The following is a 23,499-nucleotide window of genomic DNA, read 5'->3' as shown; positions in this document are numbered from 1 at the left end:
CTGGCCAGGTCTCTGCACAGCGACCGACCCTCCATACCTCCGACTAACGGGACTCTTTTACTTGGAGATGCGGACGGTCCATCATTTCAAACTGAAATGGCAGCTGGAAAATGTGGAACAGCTGGCAGAGAGCTGGGAGAAAATGTTTTACATAAATATATGTACATATAAACTGGCAGAGGGCCACGAGCGCTGTACCCAAGGCCAGAATCTATCCGGGACTGCACACCACGGAGATGAGACCCCAGGGCGGGCGGGAGGAGTCGCCCGGAGGATGCCTCCCGCACAGTCTGTTTATGCGAGGTCAGCCAGGGAAGCGTGGGTCCAGCCGCTCTCCGGATGGCATCTCCTGAAGGAGGTGCCATCGCCAACTCCAGCACAAAGTTCAGGGGAGGATAAAAGGCCTGACTGTGCGGTGGTGCTTCGGCATCTGGCAATCTGCTTATAAGTCACTTCACAAACTCCCTAAGTTTGGGGTAAATATTTACTCCTTCTCCACCTCCTCCCGCCCATGTGCCCTCTGCAACTCCAGAAAGTAACTGTCCCCTGCAGAGTGATTCATACCCAACTCTGCTCGCTGAAAATGCGACCTCTTAAATGATCATTGCAGGCGCCACTGTTACCCACCTATACAGCCACCACCACCACCACCACCACCACCACCTCCGCACCACTCACTCCCTGCAGCTTCTAATACTTTTATTTCTTTTGTTGTCTTTCCCCTTACTTTCTTTCATTTTTTTTTTTTTTTTAATGCTGTCTCTGGAAAGGAAAAGAAAGAATCTCAAATCATCCACAGATGGTACAACTTTCACTTTTCCTCTCTTAGGACGGAGGCGCGCCTCTTTCTCCCGGCTCACTCACACCCCACCCCCGATGGGAAGCGCAAGCTGGAGGAAGCCCCCGCCGCGGCGCTCCTCGCGCGCACCCACCTCACCGCCCGCCGCCTTCAGCGCCCGACCCTCGGGGGCTAGCGGAGTTCCTTTCAGCCCTCGGGAAAAGGAGTCGGGGCGAGGGGAGCAGTCGCCGCAACTGCTCCAAACTTCGTCCCCCGACCTCCCAACTCCGGGAGGTGAAATTCTCCAGCCCGTCTCCAGATGGCCGCCAGGTCAGACGCTGGGAAGGGGAGCATCACGAAGGAGGGAGCGAAGGGAAGACTGGTTCCGACGCCTTACCGGCGGCTCCCGAAATCTGGGCGCCTTTTGACAGCCATTTTCAGTTCCTCCCGCGCCCCCCGTCGGGGACTCCCCTCTCGACCCAGAGGCGCGGGCGCGGCCGCAGGAGCTGACTCCCCGGTGCGGGGCCCCGCGAAACAAAGAACTTCGGGCGGGACGTACCTGCGGCGGCGGCGGCTGTCAAGTCCCCGAACTTCCCATAGACCCGCGTCCCGGGCGCGGGCGGGCGGCTCCGGGTTCCGCGCGGCCGCGGGCGGCTCGGGCTAAGGCAAGAGGCCGGGCAGGGCGCGAGGGTCCCCGGCGACGGGCATGGTGCGGCGCGGGCGGCCGCGGGGCGCGCGGGGAGGGAGGGTCGGGGCGGCGAGGGGGCGCGCGGGCGAGTGTGCGAGCGCGCCGGCGGCGGTGGCGGTGGCGGTGGCGTTGCCCCTGCCCGCTCCCGCCCGCTCGTGCGACTCCGGCATCGGTTTCAGGGATCGTGTAATCCGATCCCTTCTGACTCACAGGCCCTGAGTGACAGTTCTGATTTGGTTCACCCGCGGGAGGGAGGGGAAAGAGAAAGAAAGAAAGCCCCCACTGCGCTCCCCTCCTCGCATGCAACCGACTTTCTGGAAGAAGGTCCCATCCTGGCCTGGAAACCCGCGCGAGCTTGGAGGCTCCCCCAGTCCCTACCCGCGCAGCCCGCGCTACTCACGGGTGGAAAAGTTGTCCCTCGGCTCTGCTCTTCCCTCCCTCGCGCTCCCTCCTTCCCTCCTCTCCTCCTTTTCCTCCTCCTCCTCCCCGCGCTCCTCCTCCCCCAAGTTTTAACAGATGTTGCCGGACTCTCGGCTCGCGCTCGCGCTCCCTCTTCCTCCGCCCCCGCCCCCGCCCCGTCCCTTTTCTTTCTGCCACTCTCCGGCGGCGCGGTGGGGACGCGCCGAGCAGCAGGACGCCTGCCACCGCAGGGGGCGAAGTTGGGAAAACTTGGGAGGAGTGCGGCTCGCCTTACTTTTGCTTTCTCGCTCCTTCCTGGCCGCGCCGGGGGCCCGCGCTTCCCCACCCGCCGAGTCCCTGCTCCCGCAGTGGATCCCAGCGGCGACGCGGGCGGCTACGCGGGCGGCGGCGCGGAGGCGGCCCGGGCCGGGGTCGGGGGCTGCGGGGGGAGCCCGGGCGCCCCGAGCCACGCGCGCTCTCCCTCCCCGCCCTCCGCCTCCTCCGCCCCTCCCCGATCCTCTCACAGACACATTCAAGCCTGCTCCTCCTCTTCCCCCTCCTTGACCCCGCGCCCGCTCAGCGCGCCGAGGCCCCACCCACCCGGCTAAGGGAAGGGGGCCCTGGCGTGATGTCACCGCCGCCCTCCCCGCCCGCGCTCGCCCCGCCGCCCCCAACCCCAGCGCCCTGCGCGCCTGGGCAGCTTGTCCCAGCTCCCGTCGCCTTCCGCCCCGCCTCTCCGCTCCGCTTTCTCCCGGCTCCCAGTTTGGGCTCCCTTTTTCCTTCTTTTAAGGCCTCTCTGATCACAGCCACCCCCCTTCCCTCCTAGACTCTCCCTCTCCTTGTACATTTCCCCAGGCCAACCCTGAAACTCCCCTTCTCGCCTGAGGATGCTTTTGAAAGTTCAGGTTTTTCCTCCCCCCACCGACTCATCTGCCCTCGGAGCCAAATCTGGGAAGTGGGAGCTCCCCACTACGCAGCCTGCTATTCCCATGGGTTACTTTAGAAAGGACACAAAAACAAAGACCCCAGGCTTGGAGCCTGGACTCCAACGTGGTTTTCCCTGAGCTACCAGAGTGTCTCTGTCCCTGATTGATTTTCAGCGGCCAGTACCAGAAAAAAAAAAAAAAAAATTTATTTTCCCTCCATTCTCAACCAGACAGCCTGCATCCATCTGTTCCCTTTCAGTGTATCCAGCCTGGACCTGTAACCCAAACAAGGAGTTCCCAAGGGAGGAACAACGAAAGGAAAAGAAAACTCTGGTGGCATTCCCGAATCCATTCTTCCTGGGGTCATCTGAGATTCCGCCCACCCTCGGGTGGCCGCCCGCAGCGCCTCGGAGCTCAGGGTGCACTAGTGTTGACTCCTAGAGCATCTTTGACTGAAGGAAGAGCGTAGGTGGATGAATGATTAGCTATTATGATCTGAAGAGCATTTTGAGATTCACATGCTTAGCTGGAGAATTTTTTAAGGGAATTGGTGGTGGTATTCACTATTTGTTTCCTGGGAACTTGTTGCTTATCTCAAAGATATCACAAAAGCAGACCCTGACTTAAGCTTTTATGGTAGAAGCAGTGGAGATAAAGGAGGACTGAAGGTCCTTATGAGCCATTTATTTTACAGTTTCTCTCTGTATTTCACCATGATTGGAAGAAAAAAAAAATCACTGACTCATCATTCAGAGCAGTAGCCTTAGGATTCAAGGGTGGTGGTCCCAGCTTCCCCTCACTAACTGGCCTCAGGCCCAGGAGGATTCTCTGAGCATCCACAGGCTCTGGGCTCATCTGTGGACTGGTGATAGGAAAACCAGGCCAGTCCGCATACCTCCCAGGATTTGAAAGAGCTTCCAAGGAGATAATGCATGTGAAAGTGGAAATGGATACAAATGCCTAAGAATTATATTATGCTCTTTCCCACATATACTTCAGCATCAGTCAATATTTTTTTGTATTCAAGTACTGCTTCTGCCTCAATCACATGAATGCAAATAATGCATCCCTGATAGCCTCCTCTGTTCACCCAATGGCAAAAAAAAAAGTAAAAAGGAGAACGACAGCCAATAAATCAACAACTGGAATAAACTAGATATTTTGACTTTTACTTAAAAGTCTAGCACATTTTGGATCATGAAGATTTTGATTCTCAGTTTTAAAAAGACAAGAACAAAGGAAAAGCAGCTCATTGTTCTCCTTATGCCCATCAGAATAGTTAAAAACAAGAGGAGAAATAAAGCTGGTGTCACCTGTGTGTCCCTGTGTCCTCACCTTAGGCTCTTGGCAGAAATGAACAGTTTTCTGCTTTAGTGATAAACACAGATGTGAGTGGGAACATTTTGCAGAAATGGTAGAAGAAATATAAAACAAGGGTTATCCTCATGTGAGTTAAATAATGCCATAACGCAAAGACTTTCAGTCTATATTAACAGAAAAATTCGTTATCCAAAAGGAAATCTTGTGTGGAATCCCTGCGTATAAAGGAAAGCCATCTCTAGTTGCGTTGGGTGGGGTCTCAAAGCCCAGCCCCTTAGCCATTCTCTTGTCACTCACTCCCTTTTTTTAAGAGCCCCTGAGACATCTCTAACAATCTTAAAGTCACCCTGAAACTCAATAATGTAACCTCCTTGCAATGATAAACAGGCACTTACAGATTTACAAGGTTTCTGAGATCACCCTTCCTCCATGTCTAAAACTCCAGCATTATAGATTCACTTATAGACAGCTTTCCCTCAGTTCCCTTTTCAAATGCAAAAAGTCCTAGGATATTTTAACATATTGTGTCTACAAAATACTTAAGTTTATAAGACAGTTCTTGTTGGTTTGTTTGCTTGTCTTTTGGCAAAAAATTGGATGAAGTAGGGGACTCGAAGATATTAGTATGAGTCTCCTAGGGCTGCCATAACGAAGGACTACAAACTGGGTGGCTTAGAGCATCAGATAGCCATTGTCTCTGGAGAGGGAAATGCAACCCACTTCAGGGAAATCCATGGACAAAGGAGCCTGGCAGGCTACAGTCCATGGGGTCGCAGAAGAGCCAGATACAACTTAGAGATTAAACAACATCCATTGTCTTACAGTTCTAGAAGCTAGAAGTCCAAAGTCAACGTCTCAGCAAGGCCATACTCCTTCTGAAACCTCTAGGGTAAGATCTTTCCTTGCATCTTCCTAGCTTCTGGTGGTTATCTGTCAACCCATGGTGTTTCTTGGTTTGCCACTGCTTCACTCTAACTTCCGACTTTATAGTCATATACCATCCTCCTTTTGTTTTGTTTTGTTTTGTTTTTTTCTCTCTCTCTCTTTCCTCTTCCTAAGGGCACCAGTCATAGAAGGGGGTGACAGAGGATGAGATGGTTGGATGGCATCATCGACTCAATGGACATGAATTTGAGCAAACTCCAGGAGATGATAAAGGACAGGGAAGCGTGGCATGCTGCAGTCCATGGGGTCACTAAGAGTCAGACACGACTGGGAGACTTCACTTTCATTTTTCACTTTCATGCATTGGAGAAGGAAATGGCAACCCACTCCAGTATTCTTGCCTTGAGAATCCCAGGGACGGGGGAGCCTGGTGGGCTGCCGTCTCTGGGGTCTCACAGAGTCGGACATGACTGAAGCGACTTAGCAGCAACAGCAAACTGAGTACATCAGCAACAACCCCGTTTCCAAATCAGATCACATTCTGAGACTCCAGGAGTTACAGCTATAATATATCTTTTGGGGGGGAACACAATTCAATCCATAAAAATACTGAAAACAACAAAGCAGGATAAAGGGTCCGCAACTGAGAGGACAAAGAATGAAACCGAGAACAAACTTTGCATGCTCCTCTGTTTTTTTTTTTTTTTTTTTGGCTGCAGTGCGTTTTCGTTGCTGTGTGTGGACTTTCTCTAGTTGCAGTCCATGGGCTTCTTTCTCAGTGCAGTGACTTCTCTTGTTGCAGAGCACAGGCTCAGTGGTTGAGGCCCTCAGGCTTAGTTGCCCCACAGCAGGTGCCCCCAGACCAGGAATCAAACCCATATCCCCTGCATTGGCAGGCGGATTCCTAACCACTGAACCACCAAGGAAATCTACTCTGTATTTTTTTGCCCTGTCTCATGTGCTTATCCATAATGACTGTTCTTGCTTTCGCTACTACAGCTCTTCCATCTCTCTTCACAGTAATTTATTAATTATTGGGAAATTCCAAGTACAAGTTCGTGTGTACTGATAAGCTCCCAGCTGCAAGTGACAAAATTCCAACTCAAATTGGCTTAAGTTAAAGGGGAGGTGGGTGTTTTGTTGACTGAAAAGTCCAGGAGTGTGTAAGTAGAGTTCAAATAAGGCAGGACCTAGAGCCTCAAACAATGTCAGCTGAGTTCTATTTTCCATCTTTCAGCTAGGCTTTATGCACATTTCATGATACAGCTTTTTTTTTTTTTTAGGCTACCAAGGGCAGTGGCCAGAGGCATAGTTGCATGCCAGGTAAACAGCACAAGTCCTCTATAAAGCCCAACATGATGCCACCATATTCTTCCTCCTTTCCTGTAAATGTGAGACTGTCACCTTTTGCCCTGCTCCCTTTCTGTATATGCAGGACTCTCACCTCTGCTTCAGTTGACCAGTGTAGGGCTGCCTACTGGGAGGTAATGCCTTCAGGACACCATCTTCTGGGGCATTCTCAGTACTCTGAAGTCAGTACATCCCATATCTGTGTGAGGAGAAGGATTTTCTTGTTTTTTGAAGTTATACTTGATCACAAGGCTCTTAATATTTTGTCCTCATATATGAATATCTTGGACTTCCTTGGTGGCTCAGTGGTAGAGAATTTGCCTGCCTTGGGACAATCCCCTGCAGAAGGAAGTGGCAACCCACTCAAGTATTTTTGCCTGAGAAATTCCATGGACAGAGGAGGCTGGCGGGCTACAGTCCATGGGGTTGCAAAAGAGTCAGATACAACTTAGCCACTGAACAACAACATGAAGATCCTACCAATTTCCTTTTCTGAAAATAGCTCAAGGATTCATACCTTTTTCATCCCCAGACTCAAGATAATAAATTCTCATAATGAAAGTATAACCCTTTGCCTCCATAGCCCGATGTGCATGCATTCACCCATGTATCCATCCATCCATCCATCCACCTACCCACCTACCGACTCATTCACCTGTGTTGGTTCACTGTTGGCCCAAGCCTATCCGCCACATACTGTGCACACTTACGGTGAGTTATTTCCCAGGAGGCTTCTCAGTCTGGCATGCAAATAGACTCCTTGCAGACAACACAGCCCATCCACCCAACATTTCCAAATGTTTCTGAATTCAGTAGAGAACACAGCCTAACACTGAAACTAGGATGTTTAACATCTGTCTGTATGTCTTTCAGACGTTTGTAGGTGCCAGTTAAGGATTCTCACCACTTTGAAAAATGGTGGGAATGGAAATACTATACGGGCTGCATTTGAGAACCAGACTGCAAAGACAGTAAGTGTTTTTCTATCCCACCATGCTCCCCTCAACTGACCTACCCCACCCTACCCCTCCCCCCCACACACACACACTCCAAGTGGAAGCAAATGGAAAAGGCAGACCTCCCTCCCAACTAGGAAGCTCTAACTTGGGCAATCTCATGTGAGTTTGAGGAGAGGGGAAACTTGGCCCCTGGAAGGAGGCAAAGCAGACAGAGCAAGAATCAGAGTTTTAGATCCCATGGTCACCCATAGCTTCCTAAAGTGCTCTCTTCTGGATTCTCCCCCAGGGCCATGACAGCCGATTCCTAGACTGAACAGATTTGATGGCCTAAGGGCAGCTTTGACTCTTTTGGGTTTCCTGCTGCCTCCTCGCATTTTCTGGACATCATGTTTCTGCACGCCCTGCACCTACCAGTGTGTCTGTTGGGGGGAAGTACTGAGGGTCCAGGCAGACCCACCAGCCACACTCATGTCCGGGGAAAGGAAACCCTCCCTGAGTTGGCCCAGAGTGGACAGCCCAAGCTTCCCCACGCTGACTGGCCACTTGCCAAGAGGGAGAATGTTGTAAAGTGCATCACACAGGTGCCCTCCGGAGGGTCTCCCACTCAGCACCCGCATAACTTATTCTTGCATCTTCCTGGAACATTGGGATTATAAATGTAACCCAGATGTGGGCTGCTTCCCTCTTCACCTTGGAGATGTTGCTATAATTGGCTTGGACCTCAGCCAATACCACAAGTTGGGAAGACCTAAAGCCCTCCCTTTGGATCTCAACAAGTTCAGAGACCCCCTGTGGATGCTGCCTGACACCACCCCTTACTCCACCCTCAAACCCCTGCCCGATCCACAGGAAACCCACCCACAGCAGGCAAGGGGTGAGCTTGTAGATTTCACTGATGGTTTGGGTAGCTCAGGGGTGAGTTTTTCTCCCTCCCTCTCTTTCAAAAATAAAACAAGTTTTTCTCTGCCTCAAACAGAGCAGTTTAGTGACCAACATCTGTTTCTTGAAGTCTCACCTTCTTTTCCTAGGAGGATATTCCCGTGACACCCTGATTTCACTTCCTTTTCCATTTCTTTGCCCAGGATCTGCTCTGCTACCTTTGTCTTAAGCTCCGATCTACCTGGCAGCAAAGCTCAGGACTTTTTTTTTTTTTTTCCAGCTGCACCAAGCCATATGTGGACTCTTAGTTCCTCAACCAGGAATTGAACCCACACCCTCTGCATTAGAAGCTCAGAGTCTAACCACTGGACCATCAGGGAAGTCCTGCCCAGCACTTTTTGAGTTTCCATAGAGTTAAGGTAACAAACAGTGGTCCATGGGACATGTTGCCTATCGATGCCTATTATTTACTGGGCATAAGTACATTTTGTCCTGGACTCTTCATTTTGCCACAGCCCCCACACCTCCCCCATTGCCTTATAAACTTGTAGCTACACACGTTTGCATCATCTGTCTCATTCCTGAAAACATTTTGAATTTGCTGCTTTCTGACCTTAAATAATTCACTGACACAAATTGTGGGTTTTACTGAATCTTTTTATAAACAGGCTGCAAAAGAGGGATGCAACATCAAACATATCATAGAAAATACCTCCAACATTTTCCTCTAAACTTTCTGTCCTTCCTTTGTCTCTGACTGTACCCCTGCTACATTATTTTATCTTCTCCTGTCCTGTGCCCAGCCCCACCGATTCCCCTTTTCTTAGAACAATCCACTTCTGCGCTTCTAAATGGGGTGTCCTGAGAGATTCCAGGATCCATCTCTCTTAGAAAGTGGCTTAAGGCATCCATACAGCTCAGGAGCTCATCTTAACCGTTACAGTCTTTCACCCTAATCTTTCACATACACACCCAGCAACTTGTCAGTGTATTTTCCTCCAAACAAGTATGAGAAATTTCTATGAGGAGGAGTTTTGGTAAATAACAGTTTCTGTATTTGCTCCATAAGAAACTGAAAAAATCAAGACCACACACCTGGGAATGTAATAAAGAATTGGAATATTTCAAGAAAAGATGAAAAGCAGTGGTCATATGCTTGAGAAGTATTGTACTCGTAGAAAGAGGGCCCTCCCCCACCTTAGTAACTGTGGGGTTCAGAGGAGGAGCTCTGAGATCAAAGGAAGAGGTTAACATGAGTTGATGATGGGGACTTCCCCAGTGGTCCAGTGGCTGAGACTCTGTGCTGGCAATGCAGGGGGCCCAGGTTCCATCCCTGGTCAGGGAACTAGATTCTGCATGCCACAGCTAAAGATCCCACATGCAGCAACAAAGACCCGACACACCAAATAAATAAATTAATCAAATAAATATTTCTAAAAAACCATGAATGGTGATGAGGAGAACAATGGGATCTGACTCCCCAAATAGCAGCAAGGTCAGCCAGGAGCAGAACTGTTGTGGTGGTATAGTCATTAAGACGTGTCCTACTCTTGCGACTCCATGGACTGTAACCCGCCAGGTTTCTCTGTCCTTGGAATTCTCCAGTCAAGAACACTGGAGTGGTTTGCCATTTCCTTCTCCAGGGGATCTTCCCGATCCAGAGATCAAACCCATACACTGCCAGCAGACTCTTCACCGACTGAGCTAGCAGAGCTGTTAGAGCAGAGCTTATGGTGGCCGTGGGAGAATGTTCATGAACCAGAAAGTGTGGGGCCTCAGAGAGCCTAGCAGGGGATGGGAAGAATATAGAAGCTCTCTGTCCCGTTAGCCCAAAAGCTGAGAGCTCAGAGCCAGAGACTACTTGTATGCCTTTGTTATTGAAACTCCACGTTCATTGGCTCTTTCAGGGTCCACTGTGGCTGAGGAGGAAAGCACAGTTCTCTGTACAGAAGGTAGAAGGTAGGACTGTCTCCCTCTCTGCTCATTTCTCTCTCTCTCTTTATCTCTCTCTCCATCGCTTTCTCTGCCTATGCGTAACTGGAAACTATTGTTTGGCTTTCTATAACTAAAACTAACAGTCTCACTTCTTTAGGGCTTTCCTATTAGTCAGAAGCATACAAGACAGAACAGCCCTGGATGTAAATCCACCATCACTAGCTTTGTAACTTTGCCAAGTCAACTCACTCAGTTTGCCCATCTGTAAATTGGAAACAATGACATTCATTTCCCAGAGTTTTTGTGAGAATGAAATGAGATGGTGGATTATAAAGGGCTGGGCCTTTTGTCTGGATTAAGAAATGCCTAGAAAAGCAAATTTCCTTTGTTCCTATTTTTTTATGCCAGCTCCATGTTACTAGTCACAGCTTTTTCACACTCAGTAAGGAAGACCCTTGGAAGGCAGAGGTTTAAGAGGTCCTTCTTTCTCCAAATACTTAAACCTCTGATCTACCTAACCTATAAAAGTATGACTTGTGTTGAACAGTTTTTTTTTTTAACTAAAATATACAAAGTCACAAAAGTACTTTAACAAAGGGCTCTTGGGAGAAAAATTTCTCACCCCAAAAAACAATCTGCCAGTTCCAAAAAACGTGCTGTTCTGCCATTCCCACAACTGTTTAGAAACCATTTACCACCATGTCATTCAAAACCAACAAAGACCCATAGCACCTGGCCCTTGCCACTCTAGGTTTTTCTTTATATAAACCCATCAACAGGCCTGGCCTGCAGGATGACTCTGCAGGCAAGGCTCAGTGAAAAGGTGAGGTTTCTTTGCTAGTTCGGACTGCTTACACCTGAGGGACTCTGACTGATTCTCTGTTCAGTCATTTACTCATTCAACCAACATGCACTGAGCACGTGCTATGTGACAGGCTGCCCAAGCCACTGGGCATATGGCAATGAGCCCACAGTCACATTTCTTTGTCCTCACAGAGGGGACCATGAAGGACAAGAACAGGGTGGTATGTGACAGATATCGGGGTGGGGAACCTGCCGTAAATGGAGGAGCCACGGGGGGCCTCTTTGAGGAGGTGACTGGGGCTGAGATCCAAGGATGCAGAGCAGTGTTGAGTCTGGCAGCATGGTCCAGGCAGAGGAAGGCCAAGGAAGTAGCATGGCTGAAGGCTGGGGGTAGGCAGAACTTCCAGATTCCAGGACAGAAGGTTAGTGTTGGTTTTGCTTATATTCCACTTGATCCAGGAAATTAATCCTGCAACCTTAGGTGATGTCAAGCAGGGTTTCAAGGTACTGGTTTTAAAGTCATGTTATTATAATGAAGTGTGCTTTTATGCTTAGCTCATAATTTTACTCCTACATGAATTAAGAACCTCACACTGCATTTATTTTTCTTCCCTTAAAGTTTCACATCACATTTGAAAGCATTGATTCTACATATTCCTTTGGTTCCCAAGATACCATGGAGAGAAACATATGCTCTCCTTACTTACCATTTGATATACCGAATAAAAAATATTCATTCTGCCCACTTCTTAAGCTCCACCAATATTAGATATGTTTTAGAACAGAAATATACAAGGTTACATGTGGTATCTATCTGTGGAGCACATTTCAAAGAGAGGCACGCCAACAAGCACATTTGTATGAAGGCTGTAAAATAAAATCAAGTTTGAGCCTGAAATACCAATGCACCACAGTCTTAGTTTCTTGTTAACTTGAATTAACAGTGCTTGCACTTCTGCGGTCTGATTTCATCTACACCCGAAGATGAAGTGGAGAATTGAGTAAATTATATGGGCCAGGCAATAAGGCAAAAAGTAGTTAGTTAGCCTGGATTATCCGGATTCTGGTCTTATCAGAAGGTTGCATCAGAAAGCCAGAATAAAACATCTTTCTTTTTACAATTATTAAATAATCAGAATGTTGATTGGAAAGGTGCTGGGGAGATAGGCATCATGGTTAGTCTCCCAAAGAAGGAGCCAGGCCATGAAGAATTCATTTAGGAATTCATTTGCCCAAATAAGAGAGACCTGGGCAGTAATTAAATTCCTGTATTTTTCTCAAGGGCTTCCCTGATGGCTCAGTAGTAAAGAATCCGCCTGCTAATGTAGGAGATGCGGGTTAGATCCCTGAGTCAGAAAGATTCCCTTGGAGAAGGAAATGGTAACCCACTATGGTATTCTTGCCTAGAAAATCCCATGGACCTAGGATCCTGGCAGGCTACAGTTCATAGGGTCACAAAAGAGTGAGACATGACTTAGCAACTAAACAACAAGTTTCACAAACCCAAATCGATCAGCTTGGACAAGACACCTTTCACAATAAAGATTCTGTTAAGGACAGGTTTCAAGGTTTTTAGAAACTACCCCTTTATTTTGTATTGTCAATTATACCATGCTCTGGAGCAGGAATGGACACAGACACTGATGTTTCCCAAGGGAAATGATTCATGTCCCAGAATCACAACCCTCAGTTCCAGCATGCTTTCCAAGAGCCTTCACAAAGAGTCTACTGGCTTATCATGGACTGGGCGTTCCCATTCTTATCTCATTGCCACAAGATTCCAGTTATAGAAGTAATAGAAGGAAAGAATTTAGTCCACCTACTTGTCATCAAGTCAACCTATTTGCTTTCAAGTCAATACGGAAGCTGTCTTACATTTAAACTTGTTTGGTGTTGGTGACAAAGCTTAGGTTCAAAGAATCAAAGTCAATGTTAGTTCTGTCTCTTCTTGCTGCTGCTAAGTCACTTTAGTAGTGTCCAACTCTGTGTGACCCCAGAGATGGCAGCCCACCAGGCTCCCCCGTCCCTGGGATTCTCCAGGCAAGAACACTGGAGTGGGTTGCCATTTCCTTCTCCAATGCACGAAAGTGAAAAGTGAAAGTGAAGTCGCTCAGTCGTGTCCGACCCTCAACGACCCCATGGACTGCAGCCTACCAGGCTTTTCCGTCCATGGGATTTTCTAGGCAAGAGTACTGGAGTGGGATGCCAGGTGTTTTTGGGCAAACTACTCAACTCCTCTGATCTGCAGCTTCCTAGCGGTTAAATGGAATCCTTTGACTTTATAAAAGTATTTAGGAAATTCAATAAGATATTTATTTCCTGTCTGCCACAGAGGCCTTCAACTTGATTTCTTTCCTCGCCTTTTAAAAAGATACTTAGAGTAATTCCAGCGTAGGAACTCAATAAACATGTCTTAAATAAGTAAAATAGATAGATGAAAGATAGACAGATGATAGGTGGACAGATAGAAGATATGTGATAGACAGTTGATAGGTATAGTTAGATAATTGATAAGTATATAGAGCGCCATGAGAAGAGATAGATTATAAGACAGTCCAATGGCTTAAATCAAAAAGGGTAAGTCATCCAGAAGTGTAATCTCCAGGAAGAAATAAAGCAGATGACCTTCAGAGCATCTCTTATCTCTAGGTTTGTCTGTGCTTTGGCCAGAGTGTCTTGCTGAGAACAGAGTTTCTCCAATCACAGGGTAGAACACGTGACCTCGGATGGGAAGAGAAGATTACCACTTGTGGCTTCAGATTCTAGAGAGGGGATGACTGTCTATCTCAGACACATTTGAAAAATCCCATGGGATGAACCCAATAAACCTAAATGTAGGAATTAGGACTTGGTGATTGATTTGCTTTGTAGGGAGCGAGGAGAATGCAGCCTGATTGACACTTCCTCATAACAATAATGAGATGATGGCACTAATTTCATGTAAGGTACATGATTGAAGGGCTTGTGATGGTAGAGATAAGGGGAGCTGTGGGAGGCAGTGGTAAAGTGTGAATATGTTCAGTTCAGTTCAGTCGCTTAGTCTTGTCCGACTCTTTGCAACCCCATGAACAGCAGCACACCAGGCCTCCCTGTTCGTCACCAACTCCAGGAGCCTACCCAAACTCATGTCCATTGAGTTGGTGATGCCATCCAACCATCTTATCCTCTGTCGTCCCCTTTTCCTCCTGCCTTCAATCTTTCCCAACATCAGGGTCTTTTCAAATGAGTCAGCTCTTCGCGTCAGGTGGCCAAAATATTGGAGCTTCAGCTTCAACATCAGTCCTTCCAATGAACGCCCAGGACTGATTTCCTTTAGGATTGACTGCTTGAATCTCCTTGCAGTCCGAGGGACTCTCAAGAGTCTTCTCAAACACCACAAGTCAAAAGCATCAATTCTTCAGCGCTCAGTTTTCTTTATAGTCCAACTCTCACATCCATACATGACTACTGGAAAAATCACAGCCTTGACTAGACAAACTTTTGTTGACAAAGTAATGTCTCTGCTTTTTAATATGCTGTCTATGTTGGTCATAGCTTTCCTTCCAAGGAGTAAGCATCTTTCAATTTCATGGCTGCAGTCACCATCTGCAGTGATTTTGGAGCCCCCCCCCAAAAAAACTGTCACTGTTTCCATTGTTTCCCCATCTATGTGCCATGAAGTGATGCAACCAGATGCGATGATCTTAATTTTCTGAATGTTGAGCTTTAAGCCAACTTTTTCACACCCCTCTACTATGATATTTCAAGTTTGAAGTGTGTGTGGTAATAAGAGTGAAATAGAGGATACTAGATTTATAAACGTGGAGTTTGGGAGAAGAGAGTGGACAAATTTGAGCCATACCTTCCCTCCCTCCCTTTTAAAAATATGGTATGTAGCTTTTTTGAGGTCTCTATAGTTTTGACCAGGTTTATTGCTTAGAATTTGGTCTATCCCAGGCATATAATTGTAAAAACAAAAAAGTTGGATTTGAAATGTTAACAGAAAGATTCATTTGGGAATTTGGGATATTGATTTCTTGGACCAATGACTTATATGCTAATATTTTCTTTAATATAGTCTAAGTACAGCCTAGTATAATCTAAAATTATTTGCATCATACACTTTGACTGATTTGGTTAAGTGGGTTTTACAGAGGGCTTTTTTTTTTTCAAATTTAGGGGTTAGTGCAGTGGCTAACATTGTTTTGTTTTGCAGGCATCATTGACAAAGAATTTAGAGGTGGTTGGTAGAGGCGAGAAAATGAACATTCTAGCCTGCATACTCATGTTGGGACAAGACGGTGGAGTAGAAGGACCTTGGGCTCATCTCCTCATAAACTGCATTCTGCAACCACTGAATTGATGTTTGATGTCCTTCCTCTATGCCCCCAGCTGCACAGGGCTGGTGGCAGTTCTAGCTTGCAAACAAAGTCCCCCAGGACTGATGTGTACTACTTGGTGTGGGTTTCCGGACTACTTCTTGATTAAGAACTTCTAACCGTGATCTTGCATAATCATCACCTAATGTATTGAGAGGCTACACGTCTCATCCAACAACAGACATCCTTAGATCTCAGCAGGGGAACGAAGCAAATGACATTACAGAAAGAAAGAATGCAGAATATTCCATTTTTTTTCAGCTTGTTACCAGATTTCTGCATCTTCCATTGTTTCCACTGAAATTTGTTGCCGTGACCTGGTACTTAATTTTATGATTGGTTGTTATGAAACTCAAGTATTAGAATGGGGTTAAAAATTGTTGACATTGCATTGGGCAAAGGCTACAGAACACTTCCACTGTGTAGCTCAGCTGTTTCCCCAGGGAAAACAGGTATAACATGTTCCAATTTGGAGCCCCAGCTCTGGGCAGACTTCCTCTAGAAGATTCTCTTGACAGACTGTTCTGTAATCATGACCACTCTGTCTAAAGGAAGGGAACAACACAGCGGCAATACACATCTAAATGTGAACTTGCCATAGGTAGGATTACAGTTGTACTTCTGAATCTTCCCAGCTGACCACCAATCAGAATAGACCCAGAGCTCTGAAATACTCGTCTGAGAGACACAATGTGTTTTTGTTTCAATATCTAGATCCACATATAGGTCAATAGATAGAACACTCTGGAAAAATGACTCAACATTCTTATCGTCAATTACTAGAAGTATATTATTTAACTAAAAAAATAAGTGCCGATTTAAAACTTCTACCAGTATACATGTTAGTCTTTTCCAAAAGACCCTCAAATCTCAAACTGGTAATAAACTATAGAACGATAAAAGTTTCTACAGTTTTTCTCTCAATGCATCCCTGGAAATCTTCTTGAGAATCAAATCATCATAAAGTTGCTCATATTTTCCTAGAGGGACAATGCCATAATTGGGAGTTGAGATATTGACTAAGTGTTTGGAGTCAAATAAATCATAAATATGGCCACTGATCTACCATAAATGCAAAGTCATAACTGCTATAAACCTCAGTGATCAGTTAACATTTTAAAATTATGTTCTAAGTCACAGAGGCCCATCATTTTATGACTGTAGGAGACCTTTGGGATTATCTTGTCCAGCCCACAATTTGGAGATAAGGAAATTTAAATCAAAGATGATTAAGTGATTTGATTAATGTAGTTAGGAGAAGAGCCAGGATCACAGCTCCATCTTTCCCCTCTTCTATGTTCATCCCCAGAGACACTCTGCAAAATCAAACATGCAAATACCGATGAGAAAGGGGAAACATATGAGGATGGAAACACAGAGGAGACGGAAAAGCTATTTTATCATCCATGCCACCTAATATTAGTATTTTTATTATCGTAAAATATTAATTTGACATCTGTTTCATAATTCTGTTATCCTCTGCATTTAGAAGAATATTTTAGGGGACCAAGTGATTCCTTTTTCTGCTTCTTAATCAACTTTCCTAAATGACTACAGACTTTCAAAATCACTCCCTGAGAACAGGGGCTGGCAAACCTTTTTTTGTAAAAGATCAGATAGTAAATATTTCAGACTTCTCAGGCCACACAGTCTGCGTAACTTTTCTACTCTGCAGCCAGAGACAACAATAAAAGAATGGGTGGGACTGTGTTCCCGTAAATCTATTTATGGATGCTGGCATTTGAGTTTCATATAGTTTTTATTATTTTCATGTGTCACAAAGTGCTATTCTTCTTTTGATTTTTTCCCAACCATTTAAAAAGAAAAAGCCCTTCTTAGCTTGCAGTTGTACCAAAACAGGGAGAGGGCCAAATTTGGCTGTGTTTGCTAACCTGTCTTATTGGGGGAAAAGGGGCTGAGGGTTCTAATTAAAGAACTGTTCTTTCAATTTGGTGCAGCCATTGTGGAAAATGGTATGGAGTTCTCCAAAACAACAGCTAGAACTACCAAATGACCCAGCAATTCCGCTCCTGGGTATGTATCACCCCCTCAAAAGAAAAAAACTCTAATTCAAAAAGATATATACACCCCAGTGTTCACTGTACCACGTTTACAATTGCCAAGATGAAGAAGAAACTGAAGTTTCCACCAACAGATGAATGCGTAAAGAAGATGTGGTGTGTGTATATATATATATATACACACACACACACACATATACATACACACACACACACACACCGTGGAATATTACTCAGCCACAAAAAAGAGTGAACATTTTGCCATTTGCAGCAGTCCGCAGATGATCTTGGAAGGTATTATGCTAAGTGAAAAAAGTTAGACACAGAAAGACAAGTAGCTTATGATCTAACTTATATGTGAAATCTAAAAAATACAAGAAACTAGTGAATACAACAAAAAAGTAGACTCACAGATATAGAGAACATACAGTGGTTACCAGTGGGAAGAAGGAAGGAGGGAAGGGCAATATAAGGACGGGAAAGTGGGAATTACACATTATTGGCTCAAGGATGTATTGTACAAAATAGGGAATAGAGCCCAAACTCTGTACTAACTGTAAATGGAAAGTGACCTTTAAAAATTGTATTACATTTTTAATGCAAAATAAATATAAACAAGCAAATAGATAAAAGATATTCTTTTAAAATGTACTTTGGGATTGTTACTTAACTTTTCTGTGTCTTTGTCTGGAAATGCAGGGGTCCCCACCTATTTCATAGGGTGGCTTTGAGGCCTGAGTGAGATCAGATTAGATCAGATCAGATCAGTCGCTCAGTCGTGTCTGACTCTGCGACCCCGTGAATCGCAGCACACCAGGCCTCCCTGTCCATCACCAACTCCCGGAGTTCACTCAGACTCACGTCCATTGAGTCAGTGATGCCATCCAGCCATCTCATCCTCTGTCATCCTCTTCTCCTCTGCCCCCAAGTGAGATAACAGATGCTGAATAAATGTTAAAGCCCTTTCTTGCTGCTTGCTCTTTTAACTCTTATACAAGTATACACACACATGCACACACACACACTTTTTTTTTAGTGAGTTTCTTTCCTTCCATTTATTTCCTTCTTTTCTTTCTCAGTTACCCGATGGCACTGAAGTACGTAAAGGATCACATAAGACCCATTTGTGAAAATCAGTGTTCTAGTTGAAAAGTCAGTCTTCTCTGTCCTGCCGACCCACTTGTTTTACCTTTGCTATTTTCACTCCTGAAAATAAAAACAAAACAGTCCCAACAAATTGCAAACAAAAAACCCTGACATATTCAGGAGTCCAAGTGTAGGAAACAGTAGATATGTGAACTTGGGTGACTTGTGAACGCAAGAACAGGAAAGTTGTGGGGAACATATACTGCATTAAGGGAGCAGGACTCCAATTTGCTGAACACATCCGAGTCCAGAACTTTCTGAAGCTGTCACCTGGGAGTCATCACCATGCTGAGAGATTTGGTCCAGCCCTTGCTACCCTTTTTCAGGCCTTGGCTCAGAGCCCAACTTAACTGACCTCCATGCAGCTGGACCAATGATACTCAGATGCCTCATTTGTTGAATGGGCATCAAGAAATTCCACTGAGGTATAGCCCAGCCTGTGGTCAACACCAAAGTTCCCAAGCTTTATTCTGACCCACGGACAATTCTGGAGGAGACAGAACATCACAAAAGGGCAGCTGGATGAGTTTTCATGGAAAAAATGAAGGATGCTATTTTTCTCAACATGAAGGCTAAATAGGAAGTTAGGACTGAGGGAATGAGGAGGAAAATTTTATGGATGCTTGGCTTTGTCATCAGAGTTCTAAATACCTGTTAGAAAAGTCACCTATCTTCTTCTTGTCTTCTGGGATCATTGCTATGAAACAGCACAGAATGGGATTCTTCCATTGGGCATTCATTCATTAATTGGCTTTTGGGTACTAGACCCCATGGCAGGCACTGGGAATTCACAAGCTAATGCAACAGTTGCTACTCTGAAGGACCTTGCTCTTATGAGGTGGGGTAGACAATAGACAAGACAATGAAAATTACCATGGACCTTGCCAAGTGCTATAATGGGGGTGATTCTGTGGGCTCCATGAGCTCCTAAAAGAGTGGTAGCCTAGGCAGGGTGGACAGGAAAGGCTAGCCAGAGAAAATGACATGTCAGCTGAGGTCATACCTAAGGTTGAGTATGACTCAGCCAGGCAAAGACTTCCCTGGTGGCTCAGACGGTAAAGCATCTGCCTATAATGCAGAAGACCCGGGTTTGATCCCTGGATTGGGAAGGTCCTCTGGAGAAGGTAAAGGCAACCCATTCCAGTACTCTTGCCTGGAAAATCCCATGGACGGAGAAGCCTGGCGAGCTACAGTCCGTGGGGTCCCAAAGAGTTGGACTTAACTGAGTGACTTCACTTTTACTTTTAGCCAGGCAAAGGCAGGATAAGGCAGGGCAGAGAGGAGAAAGTGGAAGAGAGCAAGAAACACAGCTGGCATTTCTGGGGCATTTACTATTAATATATGCTTGGTATCCGTCTGAGCTGTTTACTACCTCAATTACGTGGCAATTGCTAGTATGATGCCCTTTTCACATGATAAAACAGAGAAGTAAGGTTGCTGGTTTAGTGCCACACAGCAATCAAGTGGCAAACCTGGGATTTACATCAGGCATACTGGTTCCAGAGCCTTAGCTCTTAACCACTACACAGATGGTAAGAAGATGGTAAGAGAGCATATGGGGACTTCAGAAGTAACTTCAACTTATCTAGTACGGTTGACTGGGGCCATAACTAGGACGTCAGTGCATCTTAAAGTGAACACCCTTCACACAGAAATAGTGCAGAGAGAGGGTCTTCAATCTTCTCATTGTATACACACAAGAAGTGACCATTAGTTCAATAAAATTTGGGGGTATGTATATGATGCTTGATGAAAATTACTTACGTTTTGTTTATATTATATAATTATGACTGGAAAAATAAAAAGTATTAAGAAGATATTAGCATAGAATCTATGTAAAAGTTCTAAAATCTTTTCAACATTCTTTTAGGGGGTGAAAATCTTGATCTTTCTTCCACCAAGATAATTTTTTAATAACTGATTTTGTGTTTCAGATGTCTGCAAGGCCCTCTACTCAGGAACTTCTCATGTGCATTTCTTTGGAGTCCTGATAGTGACCATCAACAGAAAATTTGTTCACACCAACAAGTCATAAGACATTTTTAGATCTTTTATTTTACAACCATTCAAAAAGGTATGAAAGTTGAAATCGCATTGAGATATCTAAGAGGGCTCCTTTTTCTTCCATGGACAAAGGTGAAAGTGAGAATGGATTCCCAAAGCAGGCAAAACCGTGGTAATAAAGCATGTCAGAACACTGACGAAGCTTGAGTTAGCACAAGGCACATGAGGTGTCACAGGGCCACCTGGTAGCCATCTGAGGTGCCTGAAAGGATGGTGACAGCAGCCACCACTGGACAGATGTAATCGCTTAGATACAGACAGAGCTTTCTGCCTGAACTCCTCTGCAGCCCTGCGACTCAACCCTCAGCACCTTGGGCTGCTGGCCACGCCCCTGGTGTACCTGGTATCTCCTGGAGCACCTTGTCTACAATGCAGAGTGACGCCCCCTGCAGCTGCTACGGAGATAAACATCAAGGATCAGGGTGTCATCACATGGTCCAGCCCAAGTTAGGCCTCCCCACTCCCACTATGGGACAGGAGTATGACATCAGACTGGCTCTGCCTCGCTCTCAAGAGCCCTGGACAAAGCTACTCACAGCCCGAGGGCACCAGTCTGGCTGCCTCCTGGCCAAATGAACTGATGTCTGGTGGCACCTCTGCAGTTCATTTGTAGCTCACCAACTGGGAAGTTCTAAATTAAATAGTGCTTAAGTATGAAGGCTCTGGAGCCAGATAGCCTGGACTGGAATCCTAGTTTCTCCTCTACCCAGCTCTGTGTCTTTAGGGTGAGTTAATCAGCATTTCTTTTTTCCCTGCTTTCTCATCTGTAAGCTCATAGTCTTTGTGTATGGGGCTTCCCAGGTGGTTCAGCAGTAAAGAACCTACCTGCCAATGCAGGAGCCGCAGGAGATGTGGGTTTGATCCCTGGGTTGGAAAATCCCCTGGAGGAGGGCATGGCAACCTACTCTAGTATTCTTGCTGGATAATCCTATGGACAGAGGAGTTGGTAAGGATGTGGGGAGGATCCTAGGGTAAGGAAATCACATCTCCAAGGCTTTCAGGCAGGAAAGAATTTGGTGTATGGAATGAAGAGACCCATGGGCTGAGCATATGAGCATGCATAGGTAAGAGTGGCCTATGGTAGGGCTAGAGAAACAAGCAATGGTCAGATCTTGCAAGGCCCTGTTGGCCACCTGGAAGAATTCCATTTTTTTAATATTTTAACTTTTAATTCCAATTTTTAAAGTTTATCTATTTATTTTTAATTTATTTTTTAAAGATCTAATTTTATTTGTATTTAAACTTTTTGTCTGCATGGCATGTGGATCTTAGTTCCCAGACCAAATATGGAACCCATACTCCCTGCAATGGAAGCTCAGAGTCTTAACCACTGGACCAACATGAAGTCTAAATTTCATTTTTAACCCAAAGTATGAACAGTTTGAGTATAGTAGAAATATGACTCAAAGTGTGATGTACATAGATGAATTGAAACACAATGGAAACTGAAAGCCCAGTGGGTATTATCTATAGTCATGCCAGGAGAGGGATGATGAAGGTTTAAACTTGGTGGTGGCAGTGGAGACAAGGGAAGAAGGTAGATTAATTTTTAAAGTAGTATTGACAGGCCCTGATTAAAAATTGGATGTGGAGGCAAGGTGGAAAAGAAGGAGGAGAGTTATGGTTCTCAGTTGTCTTTCTTGGGCAAGTAGGTACCATACTGGGATTTGAAAAGAAATATAAAGAAAATTTTGAATGTGGATTCAGGTATTTATGAGATGGTTATGTGAAGATGTCTGGACATACAGTGAACTAAAAAAAATTATTTTAGAGAGAAGGGAGTCATTGATGTACAGGTGGGATTCAAAGTCATTGAAATGGATCAGATTGCCAGAATGTAGCTTTTATGACAGTTGAAAGCCTTGATCTCCAACGCTTTGTGAGAGTGAATGCAGGTGAAGAAGGCACCAGCCCAGGAGTGATTCAAAAAACAGAAAGAAAATCCTATCTTATAGGTAAGTTAATGATGACACAGGAGGAAGGGAAAGAGAGTACTTCCAGAAGATGTACAGGCCTACTAAGTCACAAGCTGATGCTCATCAGAGAAGTCAAGGAAGGTAAGCATGTGAATGTACCGTGGAATCAACAATAAAGTTTATTAATAACATATGCCAGGGCAGTTTTTGTGAAATGGTTTAGAGAAGAGCCAGACTGGAGGGAATGGGAAGTGAGGAAGCCTAAAAGGGTTCATTTGAACCTATTTTCTTTTCTGTGCACTGTCCTGTATTTCTCCTTCCTTTTATTGCCAAAATGATGGACATGACAGCCTGCATCTGCTGATCCCACTTCCTAACCACCCATTCTTTCCTCAATCCCCAGCCAAGCCCATGAAATGTATTGCCTATTTTCAGAAGGCATCACTGGAAGTCTTCATGTGAAGCCCCATCATTGCTGACTTCATTTGACAATAGGAAAATAAAATCTCTTCTGTTTTTATTAGGCATTTCAGGTACCAGTTGTTGTTGTTTAGTCGCTAAGTCATGTCCAACTCTTTGTGACCCCATGGACTGTAGCCTACCAGGCTCCTAGGTCCATGGGACTCTCCAGGCAAGAATACTGCAGTGGGTTGCCATATCCTTCTCCAATGCAGAGGTGAAAGTCATAAGTGTTTACTCTTGATGAGCTAACAGTGGGAGCTATAGATAGATAAATAATTATGATTAAGTTTGACAATTGCAATGGGTAGAATACTGAGTATTTCATTATCTAATCTAAGAACGGTGGTTCTCTCTTTTTTCCTATCTTAACCCATGACAGATAACTTTCTCTGCCTGGCAAGTTTCATGAACTGAGAATTCAGTTAGAACTGGACATGGAACAACAGATTGGTTCCAAATAGGAAAAGGAGTTCATCAAGGCTGTATATTGTCACGCTGTTTATTTAACTTATATGCAGAGTACATCATGAGAAACGCTGGACTGGAAGAAACACAAGCTGGAATCAAGATTGCCGGGAGAAATATCAATAACCTCAGATATGCAGATGA

At 45.3% G+C, this 23,499-nt stretch overlaps 2 protein-coding genes across 5 annotated transcripts in view; one reads left to right on the top strand and one right to left on the bottom strand.

Annotated features, from left to right (window-relative positions):
- The window catches only part of GLI3 (GLI family zinc finger 3), a 318,180-nt gene extending 315,933 nt beyond the window's left edge, over window positions 1–2,247 (bottom strand). For 2 of the 4 annotated variants that reach the window (XM_059885922.1, XM_059885925.1), the window contains exon 1: window positions 1,338–1,912. The gene's annotated coding sequence lies outside the window, so the exon portion shown is untranslated. Of the gene's footprint in view, window positions 1–1,337; window positions 1,913–2,160 lie in introns of those variants that run through there. The other 2 variants (XM_059885923.1, XM_059885924.1) reach the window with 2 other exon arrangements.
- On the top strand, window positions 877–15,261 carry LOC100848995 (translation initiation factor IF-2). The gene is made up of 8 exons (XM_059886068.1): window positions 877–1,072; window positions 1,210–1,295; window positions 1,379–5,000; window positions 6,280–6,319; window positions 7,220–7,317; window positions 8,465–8,603; window positions 10,092–10,143; window positions 15,119–15,261. The coding sequence occupies exons 1-3, from the start codon at window positions 877–879 to the stop codon at window positions 2,471–2,473; spliced, it is 1,377 nt and encodes a 458-aa protein (XP_059742051.1). The 3' UTR covers window positions 2,474–5,000; window positions 6,280–6,319; window positions 7,220–7,317; window positions 8,465–8,603; window positions 10,092–10,143; window positions 15,119–15,261.
- Window positions 15,262–23,499: the final 8,238 nt, after the last annotated feature.

Source organism: Bos taurus, chromosome 4 (assembly GCF_002263795.3).
Source record: "Bos taurus isolate L1 Dominette 01449 registration number 42190680 breed Hereford chromosome 4, ARS-UCD2.0, whole genome shotgun sequence".
NCBI classification, from domain to species: Eukaryota; Metazoa; Chordata; class Mammalia; order Artiodactyla; family Bovidae; genus Bos; species Bos taurus.
The sequence above is the reverse complement of the archived record's forward strand: the minus strand, read 5'-3'. Positions and strand labels throughout refer to the sequence as shown.